General features: G+C 44.8%; 8 protein-coding genes across 8 annotated transcripts; 6 read left to right on the top strand and 2 right to left on the bottom strand.

The window, feature by feature from the left end:
- Window positions 1–1788: 1788 nt before the first annotated feature.
- Window positions 1789–2204, top strand: LAJ45_06895 (uncharacterized protein; the record flags this gene model as incomplete). The annotated part of the gene is made up of 2 exons (XM_046116456.1): window positions 1789–1869; window positions 1959–2204. 2 exons carry the CDS (start codon window positions 1789–1791, stop codon window positions 2202–2204), a joined length of 327 nt encoding a protein of 108 aa, XP_045970225.1.
- Window positions 2205–2500: 296 nt separating this feature from the next.
- On the top strand, window positions 2501–6093 carry LAJ45_06894 (uncharacterized protein; the record flags this gene model as incomplete). The annotated part of the gene is made up of 10 exons (XM_046116455.1): window positions 2501–2662; window positions 2729–2805; window positions 2862–3439; window positions 3494–3735; window positions 3795–4264; window positions 4332–4878; window positions 4938–5145; window positions 5207–5493; window positions 5549–5694; window positions 5748–6093. 10 exons carry the CDS (start codon window positions 2501–2503, stop codon window positions 6091–6093), a joined length of 3063 nt encoding a protein of 1020 aa, XP_045970224.1.
- A 2019-nt stretch (window positions 6094–8112) lies between these two features.
- LAJ45_06893 (uncharacterized protein) lies at window positions 8113–9117 on the top strand (the record flags this gene model as incomplete). Its single annotated transcript, XM_046116454.1, has 1 exon — window positions 8113–9117. One exon carries the CDS (start codon window positions 8113–8115, stop codon window positions 9115–9117), a length of 1005 nt encoding a protein of 334 aa, XP_045970223.1.
- Window positions 9118–10639: 1522 nt separating this feature from the next.
- Window positions 10640–12256, top strand: LAJ45_06892 (uncharacterized protein; the record flags this gene model as incomplete). The annotated part of the gene is made up of 6 exons (XM_046116453.1): window positions 10640–10786; window positions 10846–10853; window positions 10932–10948; window positions 11024–11215; window positions 11272–11775; window positions 11835–12256. 6 exons carry the CDS (start codon window positions 10640–10642, stop codon window positions 12254–12256), a joined length of 1290 nt encoding a protein of 429 aa, XP_045970222.1.
- A 1625-nt stretch (window positions 12257–13881) lies between these two features.
- Window positions 13882–16158, top strand: LAJ45_06891 (uncharacterized protein; the record flags this gene model as incomplete). The annotated part of the gene is made up of 1 exon (XM_046116452.1): window positions 13882–16158. The coding sequence occupies one exon, from the start codon at window positions 13882–13884 to the stop codon at window positions 16156–16158; it is 2277 nt and encodes a 758-aa protein (XP_045970221.1).
- Window positions 16159–16743: 585 nt separating this feature from the next.
- LAJ45_06890 (uncharacterized protein) lies at window positions 16744–17151 on the top strand (the record flags this gene model as incomplete). The annotated part of the gene is made up of 1 exon (XM_046116451.1): window positions 16744–17151. One exon carries the CDS (start codon window positions 16744–16746, stop codon window positions 17149–17151), a length of 408 nt encoding a protein of 135 aa, XP_045970220.1.
- Window positions 17152–18884: 1733 nt separating this feature from the next.
- Window positions 18885–19751, bottom strand: LAJ45_06889 (uncharacterized protein; the record flags this gene model as incomplete). The annotated part of the gene is made up of 4 exons (XM_046116450.1): window positions 18885–19150; window positions 19219–19393; window positions 19451–19623; window positions 19685–19751. The coding sequence occupies 4 exons, from the start codon at window positions 19749–19751 to the stop codon at window positions 18885–18887; spliced, it is 681 nt and encodes a 226-aa protein (XP_045970219.1).
- A 2614-nt stretch (window positions 19752–22365) lies between these two features.
- LAJ45_06888 (uncharacterized protein) lies at window positions 22366–24221 on the bottom strand (the record flags this gene model as incomplete). Its single annotated transcript, XM_046116449.1, has 2 exons — window positions 22366–22965; window positions 23085–24221. 2 exons carry the CDS (start codon window positions 24219–24221, stop codon window positions 22366–22368), a joined length of 1737 nt encoding a protein of 578 aa, XP_045970218.1.
- Window positions 24222–26394: the final 2173 nt, after the last annotated feature.

The following is a 26394-nucleotide window of genomic DNA, read 5'->3' as shown; positions in this document are numbered from 1 at the left end:
CCCCTTGAAGTGGGAAAAGTGAGAAAGATGAAGCCGAAAGTCTCTATAGAGAAACCTCCATGTTTTTCCTTGCGCCCTGCAGCCGTACCCTCGCGAATGGAATCTCAGTTGTGTACTACATGTAGTTGATAGCACTTTCTAGTAGCTTGTCGAGGTGTTTTAAAGACACCTGGGTACCTAATTTATGTTGATGTGAGTACATATATTAAGGTTTTCATGATGTGAGGACTTGTGCCGGCATGCGCGCTGCTCTGTAGCGGCCACGAAATAAGGTTTAATAGGTGCCTGAACTAAACTGCTTTCTGTTCGTAGTGTCGTGCCCTCTTTGCCAGCAATTGACAAATATTTAGTTACATGCGCACGTCACAATTCGAAAAAATACATGGCGCTAGCTGTCTCAGGTCGAGTATTGGGTAGATTACCGCCAAATCTCGGAGGGTTGCCAAGGGAAAAGCTGAGGATCTTCACAAAGAGAAGCGATCTTCAGGAAAACAACCCTCTTCTGCAGGATCTAAACTAAATGTGGTTTAGCAGGTGGCCTTGGCAACCCTCCGAATAACTCGTTGGGGTTCATTGTCCAGGGGCGCTCCGCCAGTAATTAACCTTTAGCGATTACATATTAAATTTAAACCTCACAGGTGCGAGGACAGATTGAGTTGGGATGGTCGCGTATCCCGAGCTTAATACCTCTAATTGCATCATTTGTAGAGCACACAGGATAAAATTATAAAGCACTTGATGACACAACATGGAGACAGGGCAGAACCGCTTCTAAAAACAATCATAATTACTTAAAATGACTTGGTCCAACTCGCAACATAAGAAATACACATGAACTTGGACACGAATAGTTTTATTTCCTCATCCCTTCGCTGGCAGCCAGGAGACAATGAAAAAAAGATATTCGCGTCAACTGGAGGCAGTGTAATACCAGTGACACAGTGGGACCATAGATGTGCAAGCACAGAGCTGTGGTCCCGAGGCAAACAAAAATAAGTATAATCAATAAATGGTTCCATAGAACCGTTTCAGAGATTAAACTGAAAAGAACAGATACTACACTTGATCTAAGCCACTGTGAGGGGGTTAGCAAGCATTCACGAGACATGATACATGGTGTTGAAAAGCCAAATGTTGGGGGTAAACTTACAAAGGCAAAGAGAGCTGGGGATCCAAGAGGGTGCGGGGACGAGGGGTATATATACCCCCATAGGACTTGGCGCCCAGCGAAAATTTGGCCGATGATTATGAATCGTGTTCCCTGTCATGCATGGGAACCAAGTGGTTGGATGACATAAGTACATGTATGTACTTACATGTATGTGCGTGTGCTGAGACACACACTGGCAACATTCAGCATTCGGAAGCGTTGGTTATTTAGAGCTGACAGCTGTCGATAAACTTGATCCACTGCGAGTATAATTCTTATTGCTTCGTATGCCAGATACGTATAGTAATTTGGATAGTTTTGCTCTGCCAAGTGCCAGGTGCCTAGGTAGAGTACATACACATACATCATGATCATAAGCACTTTATTATCTTGCCGGCATCATCAGCCGTTTCTCCAGACTAGCATGTGGGAAATCGACACCACTTCCCCGCAATCCTAACCTTCTTCCTTCCTAGATGACTTCGGTTGGCAGTTTTGTGAAGGGACGGCATGCACGCTGGACGTTCCGAGATAATAGCCACTACAATCATAGCCTAAGCAGTTGCTTAGGACGCCACTCCCGTACTTGGCTTCGAAATGATCGGCCGTGGAGCACGACGAACTTTGAAGAGGTCAGGATGAAAATACAGCCATTGAAAGGCGAGGGAGTATTGTCCTGCCTGAGCTTGCACGGTGTTCAACCTGGAGTTTGTCTGGTGGTACGTCTTGAGTGTAATCAACAATTGTTAATAATAACAGAGTAAGAATTAGGTTGGCTAACCTCCACCGACTTCGTTTTCGGGGACAGAGTAATTGCACTCGAAAATCAGCCCTTTTGAATCGTAGGAAGGAACGGGGATCGAGTCTATTCATCCTCTGGGTGTATCAGCTATCCCCGGTTCAAGTGGGAGCATTGACAACGAATATCGTACAACCCGATACTATAAAACCGGGGAAATCCTGTATTGGGGATATAGCCTGTGGAATAATATCCATTTCACACCTTATTTCCCGTAGATCCCTTTTGCCAAACCGGGATCTGACATTCGGCTAAACAGTGTAACGTGCTACGGTACCCCCGAAGCCTGGAAATGACATTTTTTCCCCGGGCTTGGTAAAGAGATTGATCGATCACCTCGGTGGAATGTTGTGGGGGATAGCGAACGGTTTGAATGGCGATGCGGGGTTTTCTCTATTGATTTTCGGGCTCGCCATTGTCCGAGTAGATATATCGGAAATCATTCAAATTGCCTTCAAGGTGGCAGTATAAAGTCTGTTGTTGACTCCATCACTTTAAGGTTTCCAATCTTCCCGAGCACGGTACTGTCGGTGCTGTCTTTATTGGTGAAAATGAAACTCTCAATGCGGAGTCTATACACCGCGGGATGCCTTTTGGCTCTCACTTTGGCCACGGTTGTGATTGCTTCTCCCACTGGTCATTCAAAGAGTCTTTTTGGAAGGAAGCCGAGTGATTATATCATTCAGAGAGATGACAATAACCTACAAACTATGGTAGGTGTCGATCAATGTTTCGAAATTGATCGAATTGTCTGCTGATAATTAGCTTGCTATAAAAAGGTGACATGGGACGAGCATTCTCTTCTCTTGAATGGCGAAAGAATCATGATCTTCTCCGGCGAGGTTCATCCTTGGAGGTAATTAAGAAGGGCTACCCGTGTCATGCAAGATTCGATATTGATCAATCCCTCAGATTACCAGTTGCTTCGCTCTGGCTCGATGTCTTCGAAAAGATCAAAGCCCTCGGCTTCAACGCCGTATCCTTTTATGTGCACTGGGGTCTTGTTGAATACAAGAAAGGCGATTTCAACTTCGACGGCATCCGTTCATACACCCCATTCTTCGAAGCTGCTCGCAAGGCCGGTATCTACCTTATAGCTCGCCCAGGGCCATACATCAATGCCGAGACCACCGGCGGTGGTTTCCCCGGATGGGGAATCCGAGTTGAAGGTGCTTGGAGATCTGAGAACGCAACATACCTGGCAGCCATGGAAGACTATGTGCGCGTGATTAGTGAGATTATCGCACCGGAACAAATTACGAACGGTGGACCTGTTATTCTGTTGCAGCCAGAAAACGAGTTTTCAGTCGGGAGTCCGTGGATCCCATGGCCCCAGTCGAAGTATATGCAAGTTCTACAAGATTGGTTCAGGGATTCTGGGATTGTGGTACCAATGATCTCCAACGATGTATGGGGTGGGTTCGCAAATTATGTTCCAGGCTCTGGAGAGGGTCAGGTTGATATTTACGGTTACGATTCGTACCCCCAAGGTGTGTCGTATGTCCTTAATCTTGAATGCGCATGCAGAAGCTGACCCTGTTAAGGTTTCGATTGCGCAAACCCCTACACATGGGTGGACGGCAAGATCCCAACGGACTTCTATGAAACCCACATGCGTGTTTCTCCAAACACGCCAAACTCGATCCTGGAGTTCCAGGGTGGTGCTTTCGACCCATGGGGAGGCCCTGGTTACGAAGCGTGCGCAATCCTTCTGAACCACGAATTTGAAAGAGTGTTCTACAAGAATAAGATCTCATTTTCAACCACCATCTTTAACATCTACATGGTGTGTTCTAGAAACCCTAACCCTATGGCGTCGAATAATCTCTAATCTCATTTCTTTAGACTTTTGGAGGTACCAACTGGGGAGGAGTTGCGTACCCTGGAGTATACACGAGTTACGACTACGCAAGTGCCATTTCCGAGAACCGTCGCATAAACCGCGAGAAATACAGCGAATTGAAGCTTCAGGCCAACTTCCTCAAAGTCTCGCCAGCTTACCTCACCACTGTCCCTCAGAACTTGATTCCAAACACCATTAACGGGTCCTTTACCAACAACCCCGCACTTGCTGTTACAGAAACCAAGGACGTCGTCGGAAACAAGACCGTTTTCTGGATTGTGCGACATGGAGCGTATAACTCACTCGAGAAATCAACCTACAAGCTCACTGTACCGACGAGTCTTGGAAACCTCTCCATCCCGCAGCTGGGCGGAAGCCTTACTCTTGATGGGCGCGATTCTAAAATCCATGTTACTGACTATACGTTTGGTGATAAGACGATTCTTTACTCATCTGGCGAGATTTTCACCTGGTAAGTCTTTTATTAACCCCGACTTTACTAATAATTGAAAGAGCGCAACTGACCATCTATATCATAGGAAAAAATTCGGCTCTAAGCATGTTCTCGTTCTATACGGCGCTTCAGGAGAAACCCATGAAACAGCTATCGCATACAAAGGAACAGCACCCACAATCAAGGTTGCCGATAAGAAGTCCCTCAACAAGACTCAAGCCAAGGACGGTGTACTCATCTTAAACTATGTGACCACCGGTCAAACTGTTGTGGAGATTGGAGACGATTTGCTTGTATACTTGGTTGATCGAAATGTGGCTTATAGACTGTGGGTTCCGGATCTCCCATCAGACAAGGGTGTTCCGGGTCCGGCGTTCAGCACGGATGATGCAGTTATTATCAAAGGGACCTACTTGATCCGTTCAGCGGACATTGATGGTAGCACTTTGCAGATTAGAGGAGACATCAATGTTACCGAGACTATCGAGGTAGTAGCCGGGTTAGATGTAAAGAAGGTCAAGTTCAACGGCGAGGATGTGAAGGTTGAAAAGAGTTCATACGGAACATTGTTAGGAAAATTGGTTTACAAAGAGCCTAAAGCAACATTACCAGCTTTGAGCAAACTTACCTGGGTACGAGTTTTGCTTTTCTTCTTTTCTGCTGGATTCTTGCGCTAATATCATGTTTGTAGAAATATGCGGATAGTTTACCAGAGATTGGCGACAAATACGATGACAGCAAATGGACAAATGCGGATAAGAAGAACACTACCTCTAGAGCGTTGACTACACCCGAGAACTTGTATGCAAGCGAGTATGGTTACCATACCGGAAATATCCTCTGGAGAGGACACTTTACCGCAACCGGAAAGGAAAACAGTTTTAATGCTTCTCTCATTGGTAGTTCACCGGTCATGAAATTTTATCTATTAAGCAAAATATTAATTGGTTCAATTTATAGGTGGTAATGCATTCGGATTCAGTGTCTGGCTGAACTCTGACCTTCTTGGATCGTGGTATGGATACGACTCTGGGGTTTTTGGAAATAAGACCTTCACTTTCCCCACACTCAAGAAAGGAAGCAAGAACATCATCACTATCTTGCAAGACCATCAAGGGTTGAGCGGTGACTGGAATGCCGGCACGGATGAGTTTAGGACCCCAAGAGGAATTTTGTACTATGACTTCAAAGGAAGCCCAGATACCACTGTCTCCTGGAAATTGACCGGAAACTTGGGAGGTGAAACTGTAAGTATTGATCAAAAATAGGTATGGTTGAGCTACACAGGCTAACAGACTTCAGTATATCGATCGCGCCAGAGGACCTTTGAACGAAGGCGGTCTTTATGCGGAACGTCAAGGATGGCATTACCCAGGATTCAACACCGATAAGTGGACCAAGAAGTCCCCCCTTGAGGGCATCGACAAGGCTGGTGTTGGGTTTTTCAGGTAAGCTCCTAATAGACTTTCTCAGTGTGTACAAGTACTGACACCCATCCCAGGACCGAATTTGACCTCAACCTGCCTAAGGACTATGATATCCCACTTTCGTTCAAGTTCTCCAATTCAACCTCGACCCCTAATTTCAGAGCCCAAATCTACGTTAACGGGTATCAATTCGGTAAATACGCCAACAACGTCGGTCCACAACTTGAGTTCCCCGTTCCAGAGGGAATCATTAATCATCAAGGAAAAAACACTCTTGGCGTTTCACTCTGGGCGATGGACAAGGAGGGTGCGAAGATTGACAGTTTAGAGCTTGTGGCAACTGCACTTATCCAAAGTGGGTTCGGGGAGGTTGAAGCGAGTGAACAGCCGAGGTGGAAGGAGAGGAAGGGGGCATATTAGACCTAAAAAAAATTTCTTTATGAGCTAGTCTATATATACTTTGAAAATATTTGTGAAACGGACGCCAAGACCTCTTTGTACTAGTTACTAATTCCAAACATAAGTCACGATAGTCATCTTGAAAGTGAGGAAGCTTCTTGGAGTAAGGTCCTTCGTAATATAAGACGGCCATGGCCAGATATCAATATTGAAAAATTCAAATATATCGGCAAATCTCTGGGATCTCTATCAAACCCGAAACAATCTAATAATTACTACTTCGTGATATCACTTCTTACTGAATTACGATGGGCTGCCGCCAGAGCAAAGCTACCTCCTTCTCCCCTCGTATATCAAATTTTACGAGTACTGCCAGACCACGCTTTAATAGTGTTTGGGGAAATAGCCAGTGCTAAGCGATAATTCTGTAGCGTTTAAACTGATGATATTGTAAACCGGGTTCCCTTGACTTGATGGTTGATGATACCCTCAAGTCTTCGGAGAATCAAGCCCTATTTATACATGTTGGAACCTATGCCAAGGCCCGCTTTCTAATACTAACTGATACAACGATAATAGAATAAGATAACGTTCCCGAAGATAACCCAGATAGAAAAGCGCCCCCGCATAGTCCCGTCCTCCATTCTAATTCCGACACGTAACCATGAACCTTGCAATTGCCAGTCATCGGGCTGTACCATACTATTATCCTAGACCTACTTCCCTAAGTAGAACAGCCTACAGCCGTAAGCCCCGCTTCCTATTCTATTTCCGGGTGAGACACCCAATAGCAAGCGTGCCGTCATAATAGTATAACACTAGTGTGGTAACATCGCGTGCTCCCACACTACCCGATACCTTTCTATGCTTGTCCTTTCGTTACCCGACCGTCCTCGCATCACAACCCGTCACTCGTATTCCTCACTGTCTTAAGTATTTAGAACAGTGTTCCGTAGTTCCTGTAACAAATAGGTCCACAGCCGCGGGCCAAAATAGACGAGTCAGCGAATATTCGTTTGCCAGGGAAGAGTGGAGGGAGTACTATAATAAACAGGCTCTAAAAGAGGGATATAGGTCACGCAAAACCACTAGTTTATATAATAATTATAGCTGAGCTTTATGTATCTCACTGGCTTTGGTTGTGTTTCTTTATTATTTATTCCTTTGATTTGGTATGTTGATAGCTGGTTTGGTGAACGGGGATTGTGAATCAATTTCTAATGATACGATTACCAATACTGTCGATAATTTCGGCTTGACTCGAAATCGCGTACTAGATGATTCGCGAAAGAGCTAGGAATTTATATACACTGCAAAATACATATAAATAGAAATCTAAGCGCTTGTCAATTAAGCATTCATTCACTGGTGGCTGCATTTAGTGCATAATCAACCCATTTTACCCCTCTCCAGATACAGTATGTATGCCTGAGTTTTAGTGCGGCCATGGAATATCGTTTGGCTCCTTAGTGAGGAAGGAGCCATTAGTGCCGTTACACTACATATGATATCTTATTAGATTTTCGGTACTTACTACACCCCAGCGCTCTACATGTTACGACTCGAGCGATGCTGACCTCACGCAGTTTAAACATGGGCACAGGGACAACTTCATCAATCTAAAGTATATCTCTCAAGAAGTCTCAGGTATTAGGCGTACCTATTCTACCTCTTAGCTACTCTACTCTATCCATACCTACTAGATCTAAGGTTCTGATCCCATAGAAAAACGCGCCAAGTCCACCATTTCATTCTACATAGTCTCATGCTCAGCGGCTGATCACATAAGACGTTGAAATTTCCCTATTTAGTTACTTTTGTCTTAGACTATACGCCCCCTAATCTTCAAGGCCGGACCCTATTGGGCACCAACCCTGCATAGCGTCAATGGATGATTGGTACCTCGCACTCCAACAACACAAGGCTAGCAACTGCGATGAATATATGTGGTGACCTTGCGCTCGGAACTCCCCGAAGACGAAGTCTATATAATCGTTAAACAACCACCCGAGAAATATATATCCTGCTACCCCCTCTTTCATGCAAAACCTTCAGTATCAGAATCAGAGTCCAGCGACATATACTTGCCCCTTCTCGAAGAATGACGAGTTGGTCGACGACCTAGAAAAATCTAATACTGGCAACACTCCAGTATGGAATGCGCAGAGCGTACGGGGTAAAGAAGCCGGCAACAACGAACCTGCTTTTATCCCAGGCCAACCCCTGTATCCGCTTGAGCACCAGCTGGAGGAAGTCACGAGATTTCTTGACAAGGACCTCAAAACAGAACTACTAGACAGCATGAGCCATATCCTCTGGCTGCTATCTAGTAAGAACAACATCAACCCGTTACACCGGCAAGCGATTAGGAACCGACAGATCCTGATAACGGAAGACCCTACACTCCATCTTGTCTGGTATTATGACCAGATATTTATCAAACCGATCCCTCGTTATCTCCTCAATTATGCCTTTTTCGAGACATATATATCCGGGTGCACTTCTTCAGAGATCCTCAAGGCTGCGAACGGGTTCCTTCGTACCTACTCGCGCCTAATAGTCTACGAGTCTGATTTCGAGATAGCAAAGGAAAAAGGGCTATTACCGAAGGACGAGCGTATCACTTGGCTAAAGTGGTGCAAGTTTATTCGAGAATTCCGAAACTTAGACACCGACAGTGTTACTGGTAGATATATGTATGGCGAGTTGCGACTTAGCAGGCTCAATTTTTATACCAAGGTTTTCGGTTATGGATGGAACTATTTCGATACCTACACGCAGTATTTGCAGTACTTTAGCCGGTTTATGGCGCCGTATTTGTTTTTCTTTGGAAGTATTTCTGTGATCTTGACGGCGATGCAAACATCTCTAGCGGCGGAAGCGTCACCTGAGGATATGAGGTATCATGTATCAGCAGCAACTTTTACAAGTTTTACTATATGGGCTACGGGTATTGGCTTGTTGTTTTTTCCGGCGCTTTATCTGTTCTTCCAGTTACGAGAGTTACTTTTTGCAATTACCACCGGGAATAATAAGAAGGATTGACCGGTTAGGTATTTCTTTCTTGTTTTCTTTTTCCGTTTTTCTCTCGTTTCTCTTTCATTTCGCTGGTTAAATTTAAAGAAGTCAGTTGATTTTCAGTTTTTACAAGTTTTGTTTAGAACTGTAGTCATATATATACTTAGAAATCTCAAATGGTTTTTGGATTATACGTTTTTGTTTAGAAAGGGCTTTAGAGAAAGCCAGGTTATTCATCTGTATTCTCACGCCTGTAAGGGCAAGAGACAAAATATCAATAGTAAGGAGGTTACAATCTGGTCTTTATTTGCGCACTCGAATTACGGTCTCCACGAGACGAGAAGCAAAGACTTTGTTGTGTGGAGCTTTTATTTCGGGCTTGGCTCACAACTACTCACTCGATGTCTCGAGATGAGTGAGACTAGATAAGATTGGGCCTGTAATTCACATGAGAGGGTGGAACTGGACTTGCCTGATGTTTCCTCAAACATTCCTGAAGAATGATATATCAGACCGCCGCCGCCACTGCCACGAATGGCTGCTTGAGAAGTACCCAGAATTGGGAACACTTGAATACAGCAAATTATATTAAACTTGAACCAGATTTCACAGCTTGTCAAGAAGCCCTAACCCTGTAAGCTTATTGCAAAATTTCGAGATGCTAGGGGATTACCACCTGGGCGCCGGGGTCTTTTCCAAAAAACATTTCTACTTTTAGAACATACATATATGTCCTCTGATATTGGCTCTCTTAGCTTAACTTTGTAGTCTCTTGAAGCCTTTTTTCCAATTGTAATAGACTACATCTAGCTTATATATAGCTCCTTTCAATGATCATAATGAGAGCGCCAGGTCTGGGGTTAGAGTTATAATACCGACACACTTCACTTTTCCTGACATATATACATCAAATTTTTTTATATCTATAAATACATGGAGACACGTATTATATACAGCCTCTCAGTCGCTCTTGTTTGTGAGCAAGACCAGTAAAATGACATGGTAATATCTAGATCTTTGTAGGAAGTGCCGAATGATGTCATGTCTTTAGAGAGTCTAGAATAGTGTTGAGTAATTTTCTTTTATCTTTCTTATGACTCTTCTAGCCCAGAGGGGAATGATGGGGAGAGGTTTTGTTTTGGTACTGCCCTGTAATATGTGAAAAGGTAAAGGACTAAAAATTAGTCAAACATAGATATACACCTGGCCGTCCGAAGTGTATCAAGCCATTCGCTGCAGGTTTCATCTGGGGGCAATCGAATGTGTGTATGAGCATTTTAACGAAAAGAACACATGTTCTCTACAGGGTATCGTAATTTATCTATTTATCAGGCGGCGTTAATTTGTGTCTTTGTCTTGACGCTACTTGTCCATTTCGCAGGTTCGTTGATTACGTCATCACTCATGCACCCCAGACTTTGAATTTAGGTGGCCTCATCCACTCTGTTCAGCTTAAGCTCAACACCCGCATTCGACATATAACACCCCCCGCGCTCCCCTTTGATTAAAACATACGAAAATCAATTCATTCGTCTATCATAATCGCATCATGGTTCTCCTCAGAGACGTTACCAGTGTTGTAGCCTTTTTGGCAATGGCACAAAGTGCCAGTGCCTTTTATTCAAAGACAAGTGGAGTCTTGAGTCTTGACCAAAAGGGATTCAAAAACGAGATCCTGCAGTCTGGACATGCTGCTGTAAGTCTTCGTGGAAAATGCAAACTTGGGACCTCAAACTGATCTGTTTTGGCACGCAGGTCGTAGAGTAATATAATTCTCACCCCACATTGTCACCTTATGCAAACCCAGATACAGAGAACTGACTTGTTTGCGATCGGCAAAGGTTCTATGCGCCATGGTGTTAGTGCCCCTCTATTAACTCTACCCCACCAAACTCCTACAATTACTGACCAAGCTCTTTTCTTCAAAAAACAGGCGGACATTGCAAAAATCTCAAGCCCGACTATGAGAAGGTTGCAAAATCACTGAAAGGCCTTGCCAAGGTTGCTGCAGTCAATTGTGACGAGGAGAAGAATAAGAATTTGTGCGCGGAACAGGGAGTTCAGGGTTTCCCTACGCTTAAGATATTTCAGCCTTCGGGGAAGAAGGGGAGTCCGTCTGTTATAGGTTTGTTTATCAGCTCTTTCCCCTTCAATCAAAGTTCTGCTACTAACTAAATTTAGATTACAACGGCCCTCGAACTGCAAAGGCTATTTCTGATGCCGTCGCTGAACGTATACCTAATCATGTTACCCGTGTCACCTCCAGTAAGCTTGACGATTTTTTCGCCAACAAAAATGAGACGGTGAAGGCGATACTATTCACGAACAAGGGCGTTACCAGCCCACTCTGGAAAGCTCTAGCTATTGACTTCTTGGGTTCTATTACTTTCGCTCAAATTCGTGATAAGGAGGCACAAGCTATTGAGGCTTTTGGAATCGACAATTATCCGACTGTAGTGGTTCTCCCCGGAGGAGACAAGGAGGCAATTGTTTACCAAGGGAAGATTTCGAAGGATGATTTGTTCGAGTTTTTCAAACAAATCGCACCTCCTGTGAAGGAGCCTGAAGCTTCTGCCAAACCAAAAAAAGAAAAGAGCAAGAAGACCGAGGAGCAACAGCCGATTGTCGTAGAGGTTAATGATGAAGATGCTCCAGTTAAAAACAAAGTTCCCGAACCGGAAAAGCGTATGAACAATCCTAACTCCTGATTACTCACGTATATTAAGGCTGACAACATTGAGTAGCCAAAGTAGAAGTTCCTGTTCTTGCCGACAAAGCTGCCCTGACTGAGGCATGCCTCTCTCCGAAGTCAAAAACTTGCGTTTTGGCTATTATTCCTGCCGAGTCAGAGTCTGAGACTTTCACTAGCATCTACAATACGCTTTTACACAGGACTGTCAATGCGTTCAACGTTTATAAGCTCGCATCTTCTTCGGAACACGCTCAGGAGCTTTTGGAAAAGCTGAACTTGGACAAGTCGTCCGGTGCTGTCGTTGCCGTGAATGCACGAAGGAACTGGGTTAGAAAATTCGAGGGCGACATTACGAATGAGGTCGAGATCTTGGCGTGGCTCGATGCTGTTAGGCTTGGAGAGGTGAAGAAGGAAAAGTTGCCAGCAGGCTTGGTTGTTGAAGATAAGGAGGAGGAGGAGCACGATGAGTTGTAAAACATTATTTATTCTTTTCCTTCTGCGCGTTTTGAGAAAAGTGTGATGAGAGAAACAAACTTTCTGTGGTTTTGATGCAATTTCCTTATATGATTTCTGCATGTTTCAATTGCAATTGACAAGTGGTGAAAGGAAGGGAATTTCACGAATTGCGACAAGACCTCGATTTAAGTAGGATGCAACAAAATTTCCGAATCACTCTAGTTCTAGTCTTACAATTTATCTACGTTTGCCCTTTAAATATCAAAAATTGTATCTTTGAAGTGACCAAGCTTTTGTAGTTACAGATACCTGTGTAGGCGAACCTTGGCATCGTTTCATCCTTTGCGGCACAGTAGGCACCCTGGTACTCTACTCAGGGCCCCGGGACATATGCAGGTAGGTATTGTAGGTACAGCATACAAATTATCCTTGCCCTGAGCAACTGCATTTTCTGGTTCTTACGCTGGTAAGCGTGTACATGTATATATGTAGGTACTGTCATTCACGGGGTATTGGCGGATACTGGGTGATGGTGGACAGGGCAAAAAAAGAGACAGCCAAGCCAAATTTTACCTGCAATTCGCCAATACCAATACCCCGTGAACGATAGTACTTAAGCCTGTACTACCCTACTTACAAGCCGTCTCCTTAAGAGTCAAGACCACGTTCGGAATCGGAACCCCCACTACTGTCTGCGTGCGTGGTCGTAGGAAGCGCAAGATTTATGGCGCATGTACGTACTTAGCGGCTCAAGGAAATTTATGAGGTATTATTCAAAACTACATGTATAATTAATATCTAACTGCACCTCAACCGCCTTTATTAATTTCAAGTCCTATTTCTTCGGAGTTAGAAGGATCTGGCTGTACTCCTAAAAATTGTCTAAGATACATATATGTAAGCATGTTACTAAATAAACTTCTAAGGTTACAGGGCTGAAAAGGTTACAGGGCTGAAACGGTCAAGGGGTGCAGCGCCCCAATCCCAATCGAGATCTACCTGCCTAGCATTCACTACTATAGAAGCACTTCAACCCACACAGATTGCGTAGAGTATCATAACATCTGCTACTATCACGGACATGGTCTCAGGCACAGGCCGTATCCTAAATCTGTAATCTAGCTAGTGCACTTCCGCAAATACCCTTGACCAATAAATCAGAGTCCCTAGTGTGTTATGCGTGTAACTATGTAGGTACTTAGAGCACTTTGTTTTTTGCACTAAGCAAGTCGATCCTTTCCTTTCTCCTTATCTTAACGAGAGCGTGATTCACTTCGCTGCCATCCTAGGTGTAGGTACTCTAAATTTTAGTTAGTGTGTGGAGTAGATGATTTAAAATACGTCGCCGGTAGGTAGGGAGTTGGACCAGGGTTCCTTGTTGGGTTAAGGTTAAGTCAAGTAGTTTATAGAGTACTACTCTCCCCACATTACTTGCTCTCTGACCGTCTTCCTCCAAAACATCCAGCAAATCTGGACTTCGAACCTATTTCCACATGTACAGCAGAGAGCGATCAGCAAGGTACCAAAGAATTAACCCCACCCCACCCCCCCCCCAAAATGCTAGCTGATCTTTTATTGCTATTAAATTTGATATTCAGGACATGCAGAACTGAACTAACCGGACGATGATTGACAGAGGAACGATGGCCAAACATAATCACACTCCAGTCCCTACAGTCGATACGGATCTACCATTACCACCCCCAAAAGACAATGTTGGCGGGGCCGGGTCTGCGGTGCCAGTGTTTAGAGAACCACGGGTAGCGACCTGGTTGAAGAGGACCGTAAACAAACTCGGCTACTGGCAAATGTCTGTTCTTATTCTCGGAAACATTGCTATCCTCTTTGCAGTCGCTGTTCTTTGCTATCTATGGATTTCGGTTAGTAGAAAGAGCGCGGAAGGAAAATCTGTCTGGGAAATGATCGTGTTCTCAGGCTGGATTTTGCGGGTCATAACTCTGACTTCCATTATCATCCGAACGGCAATGACGATGCAGGCGACGGTCTTTTGCATGGTTCTGGCCTCAATAACACTACAGCGCGGCGGTGTCCTTATACAGAATGCCGCAGCTGTGTCGATATACAGATTCACAAACTCGGGCCCACATAACATGATACTCCCACTGTTTTTTGCCCAGAGAGGATGGAAGTCGGATATTGCGATGGTTATGACCGCTCTGCTGTCCTTAACAACAGTGTGCAGTCAATTCACGTCGACGATTCTACTTATGGATCTTGGTCAGGCACGGATTCAGACACCAACAAGGAAGTTTGATGTAGCTTACGGCGCCAATGAAAACCAAAGTATGCTTTCAGGAGAATTCTACGTCAGCTCTTATACCAACAGTTGGACCGAGAGGCCGTCAAATCTACCGGTTTTTGCAGAGAAGACTAGTGAAAACATTGTTCTTCATAACCGGGACAACGACGGCGGTCTCTATGCAACGGGCTCCACCATTCGTGCATTCTTACCGCTCGACAAGAAAGATCGCGATGCACTCGCCGAATATAAAGGACCAGCGGCGATTATGGATTCAAGAGTTCTCTGCATGTCTCCTTACATTCGGGAGCTGAAATATTATGAAGCGGGGTTAAGTGTGATAAACGAACGTGGCGATAATTATACTTATCCCTTTATTGAAGCAACAGTTGGCATAGACACTTTTCTCGAGCACCAAGATGAACTGTTGTCCAAAGGTTTTCTGACTAGCGGAGTTGATAATCCGGCAAGAGATATCAAATTTTACTGCAAAACACCTCGCATATTGTCCTATCCTCCGCCATTCTATGAATGGCCACTCTCGCTCTGTTCTCCAGTTTACCCCGGGCTTCAAAGCCTCAATAGCTCGGGCGAACGCATCTTCGACGATACGTTTCAATATACCTGGGTAGTATTGAATATGACAGGCTACGACACTCTCTGGGCAAATTCTACAGTTATGAATTCTACCATTGTAAATGCTACAGCTGACGCTCAATCTGGTGGTTACGGCGACAGCGTCGATGGTGAATGGACGAAGTTCTCATTTCCCAGCCCAGACGTTGAGACGGCCGAGACACTAGACATGAGTTTAAGCCTTTGCTTCAGCGCAGTCACTTCTAGAAATGCCCTCATCACAGCAAGGGCTAACTGGAACCTTACTGAGCCGACGCTAGTCAAAGATGCCGACAAGGTCCGCTACAACTCAACTCTAATACGAAGATTCCTCGGCGTGGAAACCGGAACCAAGGATGACCTTGATCACGAAAGCCGTCAAATCGCTGATCTTGTCAACGTAGATGATGACAGTTCACTATTGGTGACCGATAATTGGATTACGCCTTCCCTGGTTGACGAGTTATTAAATCAGTACAACTTTGCTGCTGCAGCGGCTATGATGTGTATCTGGTGTTCACTCGATGTGAGTGTTCATGAAGGCTATATAAATCTTTTCGAAAACACCTTAAGAGCAACTACACATCCAGCACTAGCCATTCAAGCACTCTTGACCAGCCGCGCCCTGCAAATCTACGAAGGCCGCCGAACAGACCTTACGACCCCCGATACTGCTCTGTTGAATATCATTGAACCGTTTCAGGTCCCAATCAGGATATCTGGGCTTTCGTCTATCCTGGCGTTGATTGCTTTCCACATCCTGCTCATGATGTATGTTATAGTACTGTTCTTCAAAATAGAGGGACCTACGTCCTTGGGGCAGTCCTGGCAGGCAGTGGCGCAATTAGAGGGGGAGGAGACAAGGGAGACAATAGAATTTGCCAAGAAGGGGACGGATATAGAGGTTGGAAGCTGGTTGACGGAAAAGGGTATCCATAAGGAGAGGATGGTCATCAAAAAGGGGGCAATTATGAGGAAAAGCCTAGGGCCAACAGGAAGCTACGAAGAATACAGGCGCGCGCCGCATTCTGATAGCATGACGTGATTGCCTGTGGGGCATATATCTTGATGACTGACGAGCTATATAGAGTTTTTCTTTTTTCTTTTCATTTTTTCTATGTTTATTATATACCATATATAGTATACTATTTGTTTATATTTTATAGCAATCCCCTATTCAATCAGATATAATACTCACTGGGCCTTTCAATTTTAGGGTTCGGAACATATGACATAGCTGATCATGGGGACAATCTAATGAATTTATGGGTTGAGCCGGTCAAGTTCCTATGGGGTTGATTAGTACTTTAATAAGCGATCAACTAGAGCCCTGAGAGCCAAGACACATATAGAATGAGCTCAACAAGCTGTCTGCTACATAATACCCCGGGCCCAACTGCTAAAATTAAATTAAACTTTACCGCAACCCACAAAGTCCCACACGATTTACAGGCCAGAAGAGCACCATACACACAAGTGAATACTACCATCCTCCAACTGCACACCCCTCCTCACTATCACAAGCACCCCCACTAAACTCTCTAGATATCACACCAAAACACACCGCCAAGACCGAAACCAAAACACAAATCACTTCCTCCCTCCAACCCTTGCACCCACAACACACTCAATGGAGACAGTCTACACCATCGAGGAGCTCGACCGATTTCGCCTCAGCAACCCCGATTACGTCTACTCCCTCCGGAAGCGCTACACCACGCAGCAGGACCTACTTCTACGCCTCCGCTTGCAGTTGATCAGCAAGAGTCCATTCTACGGCTCGGGGAGCACGGAAGAGCTAAAGGATCTGCTGAAGGGATCAAAAGGTCGAGAGTCCTTGGTGCTACCGCGGAAGGATGATGTGAGGTGGCATACATTTACGACCAAGCAGCATAAAGAGGCGAAGGCGTTGGTTGGGGCTATGAAGGAGGGGGAGAGTGAGATAGAAAAGATTGTGGAGGAGTTGGAAAGGTTTGTGGTGGATTGTGGGTGGGAGGATGAGATCGAGGAGTGGGAGGGGAGTGCTGTGAAGAATTGAGAATTTTCTTCTTTCTCTCTATTCTACTTTTCGTTGGGCTTTATGGTTCGGATTTGGGTGGTTGGTTGGTGCTGATTTTATGCTGGCCTTGTTGACTGGGGCTCTTTGGGTATATTTATTCAATGATTAATGTTCTTTTAGAATTCTATTATAATTCTTGTGTAGCAGTTGGTACTTTTTGGTAATGGAGCTTTAGGCGAGCTATCAGAAATATATGCGGATATTAAAATTGTTGATTCCACTCGCAGACTCTAAATATCAAATTCGTTTTCCTATTTCAAGCTCTTAGTCCTGTTTTACCCCCCGCAAAAGATTAGACTTAGGTCTCATCACCATTGCTTGTTGAAATATAGCCCCCTAGACTAGGATCAACTATGTGGCCAATGTCACTATACATATATATGGTGTCAATAGTAAATGATGTCAACAGCTAGATAGTTCCTTAAGCCGTCGATGCTAACCCCACTATAACAGAAGAATTAGATTTGTATGAGAGATCTGTTATTTGACAAGAGAGATAACGGTAGGTAAAGCCACACCATATTTGCTTTTTGTGAAGGGGGTCAGCATTTTTGCAACAGCTTAGGAGATACCACAAGTAAAATGGTATCTAAGAACACTTATATTGTCACCATAACTCTGCACGCCTCTCTTCATATCTTCAAAGTCAATGAAGCGGTTAAGAAAATCTATGCGCCCCACTCCGGTACCATTTCCTACAATTGCTATAGGAGCCTTCGTCGAGTGATAATCCATGTCCCAAATCCTGAAGCAGTACTGGATCCTCCTCTGAGTGTAGGAATAACTTTTGTGGTCAAACTAAACGAGTTCTGTAAACTATGGAGGGTTTGTCATTCAAAAAGTACATTATCAACGCTCGACTTTGGAGAGAGAAACCTTCCGGATGCGAATGAAGCTGCTGAAAATTTCGAGGAGAGAATCATTATATACACCTAGTGTAGTCGACGAGCCCGATCGAGTCGAGTTTGAGGATTGGCTCGAGGCGCTCGTTGATTTACGAGGCCTGCTCTGCTCGACTCGTGAGATCACCTGTGATCGTGAGGAAACCCGAGTCCCCCAACAAATATGTTTAATACCTACATAATACCTAATCAGTCAAAGTACTGAAAATGATATTTGCGAAAAACAGATCTTCGGTTCCAATTTGACATAGTAGCCTTTGATCTATCAACATATGCTAAGATCCTATATGACTAAAAGGCTCGAGCAACTCGGGTCGGTTTTTATCAAGTGCTCGTGAGAGCTCTGCTCGTGGCCCTTCCTGCTCGTCCTTGCTCGAGTACAAAGCTCGAGCCGTGAACTCGAGCAGACTCGACTCGTCGACCACACTATATACACCCTCTTACTCAAAGCAAAATAGTATTTCTTCTGCATCTCACATGAAGGGCTCTCGGAAAAGGGATGCCAAACCCCAACTCAACCCTCCTCGAACCCAAGCTAGGTTGAGGTAGCTAAACCTGTGTTACGGAATTAGGAGGCTTTTGGCACTTATGACATACATGTTAAGATTTATCGGGGGATTAAGCTCCTGGACTGGGTCAAGAGTCCAACCCTTTATCATTCTCATTACCATCCTCGTATCTTTCCTTTCTCACATCTCGAATATAAAGTAGTAATCAATGTTTGGTCAACGAATTTGTTTTATCATTTCTTTTTACATGGCTTACTATTTAACAAAACTCTCCCCAAAGATTCTAGACAATGCAGCTAACTTAACCAGAGAACACAGCAGGCCCTGGGAAAGTGTAACTGGTGAAGGCATTATAGATGTTAACTGTGATACCAGGGTCAGTTGCAGTGATGTGTCCTGGAATCGAGAAGTAGCTTGGGCTCGCGCTTCCGCCTCCAGTAACCGTAATCTGGCCACAGGAGATGTAAAATTGAGGAGCACCGCCGGGGTTGTGGAGCGCGATTTGCTCAACACGAAGGAGGTAGTCTCCACTAGGGATGGAAGAGGGAATAGAGGCAGAGTATGTCTCTGTATAACACACATTAGCATCTAGCTGTTGTGAAAGCGAATATGGTTTAAGTTAAAGGGGGACGTACGGTACATGGGCCATGTAGCAGAACCACTGCTGAAGGTGGGGCCTTCCTGCTTGATCTTGATCCAGTTTGCACCTGAACCGTCCCAGGTGGCGGCAGTCTGGCCTGAGGGGACCTTTCCAAGATACCAAAGAATGGGGCCCTGGTGGTAGACTGCTTGATCAAGGTCAAAAGTAACCTGGATATAACGACATTAGTAAACATCTGGATAGCAGAGGGAAGGTGGTGGACATACAGTTGATCCAGCGGCGACTGTCTTGATGGTAGTTGCAGACCCAGTGGCGCCGACATTGCAGCGGATATCAGTCGAGGTAGTATCGGTAACTGGAGAGTTGTAGTTGGTGTTCGGACGAATATTTTCATATTCAGCACCCTTGACCCCTCCGGCGGTCAGCCAAGCAAAACGGTCTAGATGTAATTAATGTTAGCATATAGTCCCTATATTGGTATGATGTAGAGAGCGGTATACAATGAGCGGAAGCGACGTCGCTGAAGGCAGCAACGAGCACAGCAAGAGTAAGGGCAGAGAATTTCATTTTGAAGGAATGTAAGAGGCGTCTGATACAAGCTGTAGAATGGCGACTTGAGATTCAGAAAAAGATGGAGGGAATACCACCGTTTTTATACTGAGGATATCTCCATCTTTCTGGTGCCAATATATATTCACACACACCTCATAAAGTTTACTCTTCTCGGAGAAGCCCTTTAGAGTGTGTTCAAACAAGGTTTTAGGTTTATAATATGAACTAAAGGGTGATCCTTATAATTTTTGGGACGTAGTTCCTGCATCATTTATTCTCCGGGATGCCTAGTCTGCACAGGATATCAAAGCCGACGGGTGGGGATCCGATATGACATTAAACGTTCCCCACAGTTAGAAATGATGGTGCGGGGGACCGGGAGAGAATCCGGTCGGGAAGGATTCTCCAAGGGATTGATAGATCTTCTCAATATGCTTACTAGTTTGGGTTTTCTCGCCTTATGACTGAATTTAAACCCCGCGATTATAAGACCGCGTTCTCTTTTCGGAAAAGTAATATATTGTAGCTAGATAGATTATTCCAGGGCCGATAATCCTACTAGGCAAATATTACTGCTATATAGACTGTGCACTCCAACGTATCTTAATCTACCATTCTACAAAGTGTACTGCTTATTCCGACAAATATCGTCAGATACTATTAGCGATAAATCAAAGGTGTTATGCTTAAAACCTACTAGTTTTCATGCCTTAATGAGTTTAATCAACGGGGATAGCCCATTCCCTGTCATTCTCCCCTGATATGGATGAATTTCCGGATATGGGTAGGGTATGGTCTATATACCGGCACCACGGACCGGATGTCATACTATCACAACACCCGTTGACAGCCAATAGTTTCAGTTAAGCTTGTTATGCTCGGGAACAAGTGTAGTCGCGGGGCCGGATTGTGGGAATATCCTTGTTCGGATCCTTCCTTCCTTTGGTGTGTATCGGGAGCAGATCCGAGCGGGGGTAACACAGCGCCCTTTTGTCCGTTGGTAAATATCTTATGATGAAATCTTGGAGAGTTCAAGCGCAATTCTTCATAAATTTCGACTTATGTCTCCAGTGCAGTCTAGGGTTTCGTTATTACAAATGATGGATTATCTTCTGTCGAGGCACCGGGAAAGCCGTAGAATATCAGAGATATAAAGTACTCATAGTTATCATCTTTATTTCTGGTGAGGATGACTTGCGTATTTGATTGGCGTGGTTAGAGAAAGATAGTCTCGTGAGAATGACATCCGTTGCACTAGGCTGACTATGCGAATGAAGGGTAAAGATGTGGACTCTAGATGCGAGGACCCGAATGACGATTAGATATTATCAGGGATGTCTTCCTTGAGTGAAAAGTTCATTTGGAGGTGAGAGGCGTTCTCACGCAGTACGTGGAAACAAACGTTTTAGGGTCACATTTCAGTACCGCATTAATTCGTTCGAACGGCCGGTCACACAAGACGTCGAAGTTGCCTTTTCAAGCTAATATGAGGGAAGATTAGGGGGCGTATTCAAGACAAATAACCAAATACGGGAATCTCAACGTCTTGTGTGACCGGCCGTTCGAACGAATTACTGCGGTATTGCACGCCAAGACTTCAAACGAACGTTTCCGCCTCCAGCTTCGGCATGAAGCCCTGTATGATCCGCCGCTCTCCAGAGGCCCAGACCAGATTTTGCGGTATAATAATGTAATCTACGTATCTGTACGCGTAAGCACGGAAGCTCCAAAGTCAAGAACTGAAGTACTAAACTTTTACTCACGACCTCAGAAATCTACCAAAGAAAAGAATAGAAACATGGTGATGTTACGTATTAATCTGTAGTAAGACCTTACTCTCACTGTTTATATAGGTTAATTGTGAAAAAATTCTGCTTGGTATCCTGATATCTGGTTGCAGATGAAAATAGCTAAACCCCATTGAGCTACAAGATGACTGGTTGAATTAATGAATTAAACAAACAAAAAAAAGTATCTCAAACTCCGAGTGATAATTCATGAATACCACCACCACCAGATCTATACGACCCCACGGCCAGGAACTATGTTTTTCTTAGCAAAAAATTGTCCGACAACCACCCCGCGACCGTATCCCGTCAAACCCCAAGAACCACCGGGCCCCACGAGCCGCAGACCGAGGTGGCAGACCGAGGCAGCAGTGGTTGACATCTGCTTGGTTAAGGATCGAATGCAGCTTTGCTTCTCTTCATCTTTGGGTTTTAGACTTTGTTATTGACGAAATTAATTACCCCTGGCTTGGTTGATATAACCTAGATTTATTATCTTATATATAGGACACTATGGTTGGTCATTGTGAGCATTAAAACTAGTTTTTCTCCATAGAATTCTCGAGACATCCCTCAAGATTTTTCACGCAAGTACCAAGAGTCATACGTATCTCATACAACTGTTCAATGAATAGTAAATTGAATCTCTCAGACTCTATATCTATTGGTACAGTACGAAAGAATGAGAACTAAGAGAGGGTGCCGTACCAATACACTGTTGATTCATAAACTGAATTACATATAGCATCAAACCCACTCTAGAGTCTTCCTACTCTTTAGTCCAAGTAACAACCATAGCTAAACAACATTCATCACCTGATTCACCATCACCCACCATCGCCCTACCACTCTAGAACAAAGCTAGGTATCTCGAAAGAAGTATCGAGAAGACACGAGGCTTTAAACGCAGTAACCCAACCACCCACGGTGCCAGGCTCATTGTTTCCCGAGGGTTTCAACATGACCTCCGCCTGAAAAGGACACCCGTCATAGTTCATGAGCGCATCGCGAAAGCCCGGCGGAGCAATCCAATGGACACCACACGCATTTCCTCGGTGAGCACAAAACGTCACACCGCCGCCTAAGCTTTCTTGAGGCTTACAAGGGGTGACGCCTGTGGTGATTCGGTAGGTTTGCATGAGACGCAAGTCCGGATGGTTAGCTGAGACTCCGTAAGACGCGATGGCAAATGTCAATGGAAGCGCCTTGAAGGAAGTGAGCATCAAGCACATTCCAATCTCCAAGCGGGTGACCTCAGATCTTGACCCCTCAGGGTTCTCTCTGTCGGCCGTTCCGGTTTGTATCACCCACGAAGGACAAAGAGGCCTGACATCATCCGAATAACCAGGCTCTGCAAACCAGTTCCGATTATTGCGTCCAAATAGCTCCACGTACAGATGTTTGAGGTGCCGGAACTCACGAAACTTTGAGGGTGTATTGATCTATGTAATAATATCCGTTAGAGTCCAGTTTGGTCAGCGGGAGATCTAGGAAAGGAGGGCAAAGGGGTGAAGAGTCGAGTAAATAATTATATAAGGAGGTGATGATAGTCACAACATACGTATTCTTCCATTCTCACGCCAATTCTAATCTCCTCCAATTTTGGACACACTCGAGTAAGTTTCTCAATATCGTGACGGCGCATAGTGAATGTAGATGCCTCATTTCCATATCCCTCACATAGACACAGAACCTTCAACGTATGCCCATGCTTTCCTACTGCCTCGACAATATCTACCGCATTGACAACAGCCGCATTCGAGTCAATCTCTCTGTGATAGAATACGTACAATTCTCTCAATCTGTCACATGCATTTATAATCTCTATCATTTGATTCGGGGACAGGGTAGCACTCAGAGTTGTCAGAGCTGAAAGGCGGCCAATTCTTAGTAGGGTAGCTGAAAGACCGGGACAAACGGTTTCATGTACCAGTTGCAGTGACTCCAGGGCACTGAACCTTACGACCGTTCCTAGAGCTACTATAGTAGTCCAATCGAAAAAGCCAAGGCGAAGGTGCTTCAACATAGTAATTGATACAACACCCCTAAGCATCCTCATGATGTGTTCCTCGGCAACGCCAACCCTGCGAAACGACAGGTGCAACGTTTCAAGGCTTCCAGCAGATGGGAGTATGAGATTCCTTGGGCCACCAATATTTGCCGTTTCGCTGTCGGCGGTGCCATCACAATACACCACAAGTGATTTGAGTCTAACGTCTTGAAAGCTTGACTCCAAATGCGGGGCACACATGGGACCGTTTGTAGAGCAGGAAACATGACGGAGGTTCGGGAGTCCGCCGATTATATTCGCTAAATAAGTGCTCCCAGCCGACGGCTCCCAAACAACGCTCTCTATATTTACCATATCCCGGGCAATTTCGTTGAGGAGCGGCCATAATACGGCTGCCTCTGGTGTTATGTTATATCCACTGAATATTTTAAGCTTCTGCACCCATCCTGGATCCACCATTCGATCTGCCGGCGTGCGGAGGAGCATATCGAGTTGTCGGGTTATTGGGATATTATTCTCAGCTATCGCTATGCGCACTGAGCGACGCTGTACACGAGAAAGCAAGGGGAAAAGTTGGAGGAGAAAGCTTCTATTGCCGTCAACGACGATCTCGCGATAGAGAACTGGAGCTGATAGTGCATAAAACATGCTACTGACGCGGCAGAGCACGGCGAGATTACGAGACATTTCAGGTACAACCATTATATCTCTGTTTGTTAGAGCCATGGGCTCCTAGATCGAAGGAGAGAGTTAGATAGCTCTAAAGGTATGCTGAGGCGTGGGGAGAGGCAAGGGGGGAGGGCGGGGGGGGGGGGGGTTGTGCATACGTTGGTTACGTGTGTAATGCATTTAGCAATGATCTCTATTGGTAAGTAAGGTATCATTCTTTACTTCTCAGTGCTCGAATCGAGGGTATATATATATGGATGTGTGATGATTATTAGGATGTTGATAAGATGTGAAGAGTGGATGTACATGGGACCGGCATGGGTACGCTGGGTGCCTAGATTTGCATGTAAGTAACTGGACAAGTAGTGTGTTTACTACAAGAGATCTATCGACAGGGACTGCTGCAGCAGGTAACTTGCAGCTCGGCTTTTCGGATCTGTGTAGATACTGTGGCTCTACATGTGTATATATGTATCCTCAGGGGACCCAGGAGTAAGGTTCCTTACGTCGATCTGGATGCCATAGGTATATACAAAATCGAACTCTTCCATAATACAACGTAAAGTACATTGACTTATGTACTTGTAGCTGAGTATCAATCTTTTCCCAAAAAACTTTGTTGTAGCTTCTGTAGCTAAAACTCACAATACATCTAGACAGGTGTACCGGGGAACTTCCTGCGTGTACCACTGGATAGCACATGTATTGAAAAGCTTTTAGTTGCGTGCACAAGTGTCCACGCCTGGCTCAAAAGAGGTGTATTCCACCCAGAGACTTAGATACATTATACAAGTACATGTATATACTAGAATACACTCCTCTGTCATATATGTGTCACGTTGCAATTGTCTCTTGGTTCTAATACAGCAGGGAACGCTGTGCAGTATTTTCTCAATCTTGCATACGTATCCCGATTCGATAATCTAATGAATTATCAATCAATCAATCAACTGATTCGATAATCGATCCCGGTATCCCACAACATTTCCATGGTTATACAAGTACCTTAATCCACCCGGTGTCATGGTCTTGAACTTCTCCTACCATATTAGTACACATCCCGTTTACATAAGTGTCGCCTAGGACAGGCGATAGGCCAGAAGACAACTGCATACATCGAAAGAAAACACGTTAAAACATCCAACACAACACAATTCATCCCTAGAAATAACAGGCTTTCATCCCCCACAACTACAGACTTTCATCCTCCAAAATTTCTCCGATGCCAGAATTAGCAATTCCCAGGAATCTGGTAAATCAACCAATTTAAAAATATTCTAACCCGTATATTAAGCCACTGCATATGTTCAACCCCTTTCCTTAACACTCTTTGTTCATTTCGGACACTCAATTTCTCCTTTCCTACCTTAACAGCAATCACAAGATATCACTCTATACAAATAGATCTCTAGCACACATCCAACTCCTGTGTCCTACTTGACAAAGCAAACTTTAGGCTACTTTCCAAAGCGTACCTAAATAGTCCAACTCATAACTCGATAAATACCACCAACACTAATAATCAATAACAAAGATCACTGCTGTCTAATTCCTAGGCCAATCTCTGCCTTACACACATATCGACTCACACCCAGAGCTCTCCGGTATAATATCTAATCGCCCCGTGATCACCCCATTCCCACAGACCCCGGTCGAGTTATAACCCAACATACCATAACATCGCCGATCGAGTGACCGTTCATGACCGCCATCCCCACCGTGTAACACCGCGACCCTCTGGGCTACTGCCAATATAGCCCACCTAGAGTATCATATAAACAATGTGACGAGGTCTACAGAGTATGTGGCCCAGATAGTTTACCGAGACCCTTGTGTCCCGCAGCTGGGCCGGCTGGAGGGGCCATACCATAAGCAGGGTCAGTGGGTGCGGCGTGGCAGGAGATACCGGGTACGTCCCATCCCAAATTCAACTCGATACCTAGGATCTTTGCCGCAGGGATGTGAATCTCGACATCAAGTGAACGCCTGGACTTACGTCATAAGGTTTATATAGTTGTGGGTCACGGGTTATCACTCGGTGATGAGTTCTGGCTGGAGTGGGCTGTTTGGTATGTTTTGCGTAGGAATAGGGCTCTGGTATGTGGTATGGCGAGGATAGTCGCTTCGATTTGTTGAGAGGGAGAGGCTTTGGAGGACTTGGAAGAAAAGTTTGGACTAACTAGAGGATGGT

The sequence above is a fragment of the Morchella importuna genome (genome assembly GCF_003444635.1).
Source record: "Morchella importuna strain M04M26 chromosome Unknown Morimp01GS021, whole genome shotgun sequence".
NCBI classification, from domain to species: Eukaryota; Fungi; Ascomycota; class Pezizomycetes; order Pezizales; family Morchellaceae; genus Morchella; species Morchella importuna.
The sequence above is the reverse complement of the archived record's forward strand: the minus strand, read 5'-3'. Positions and strand labels throughout refer to the sequence as shown.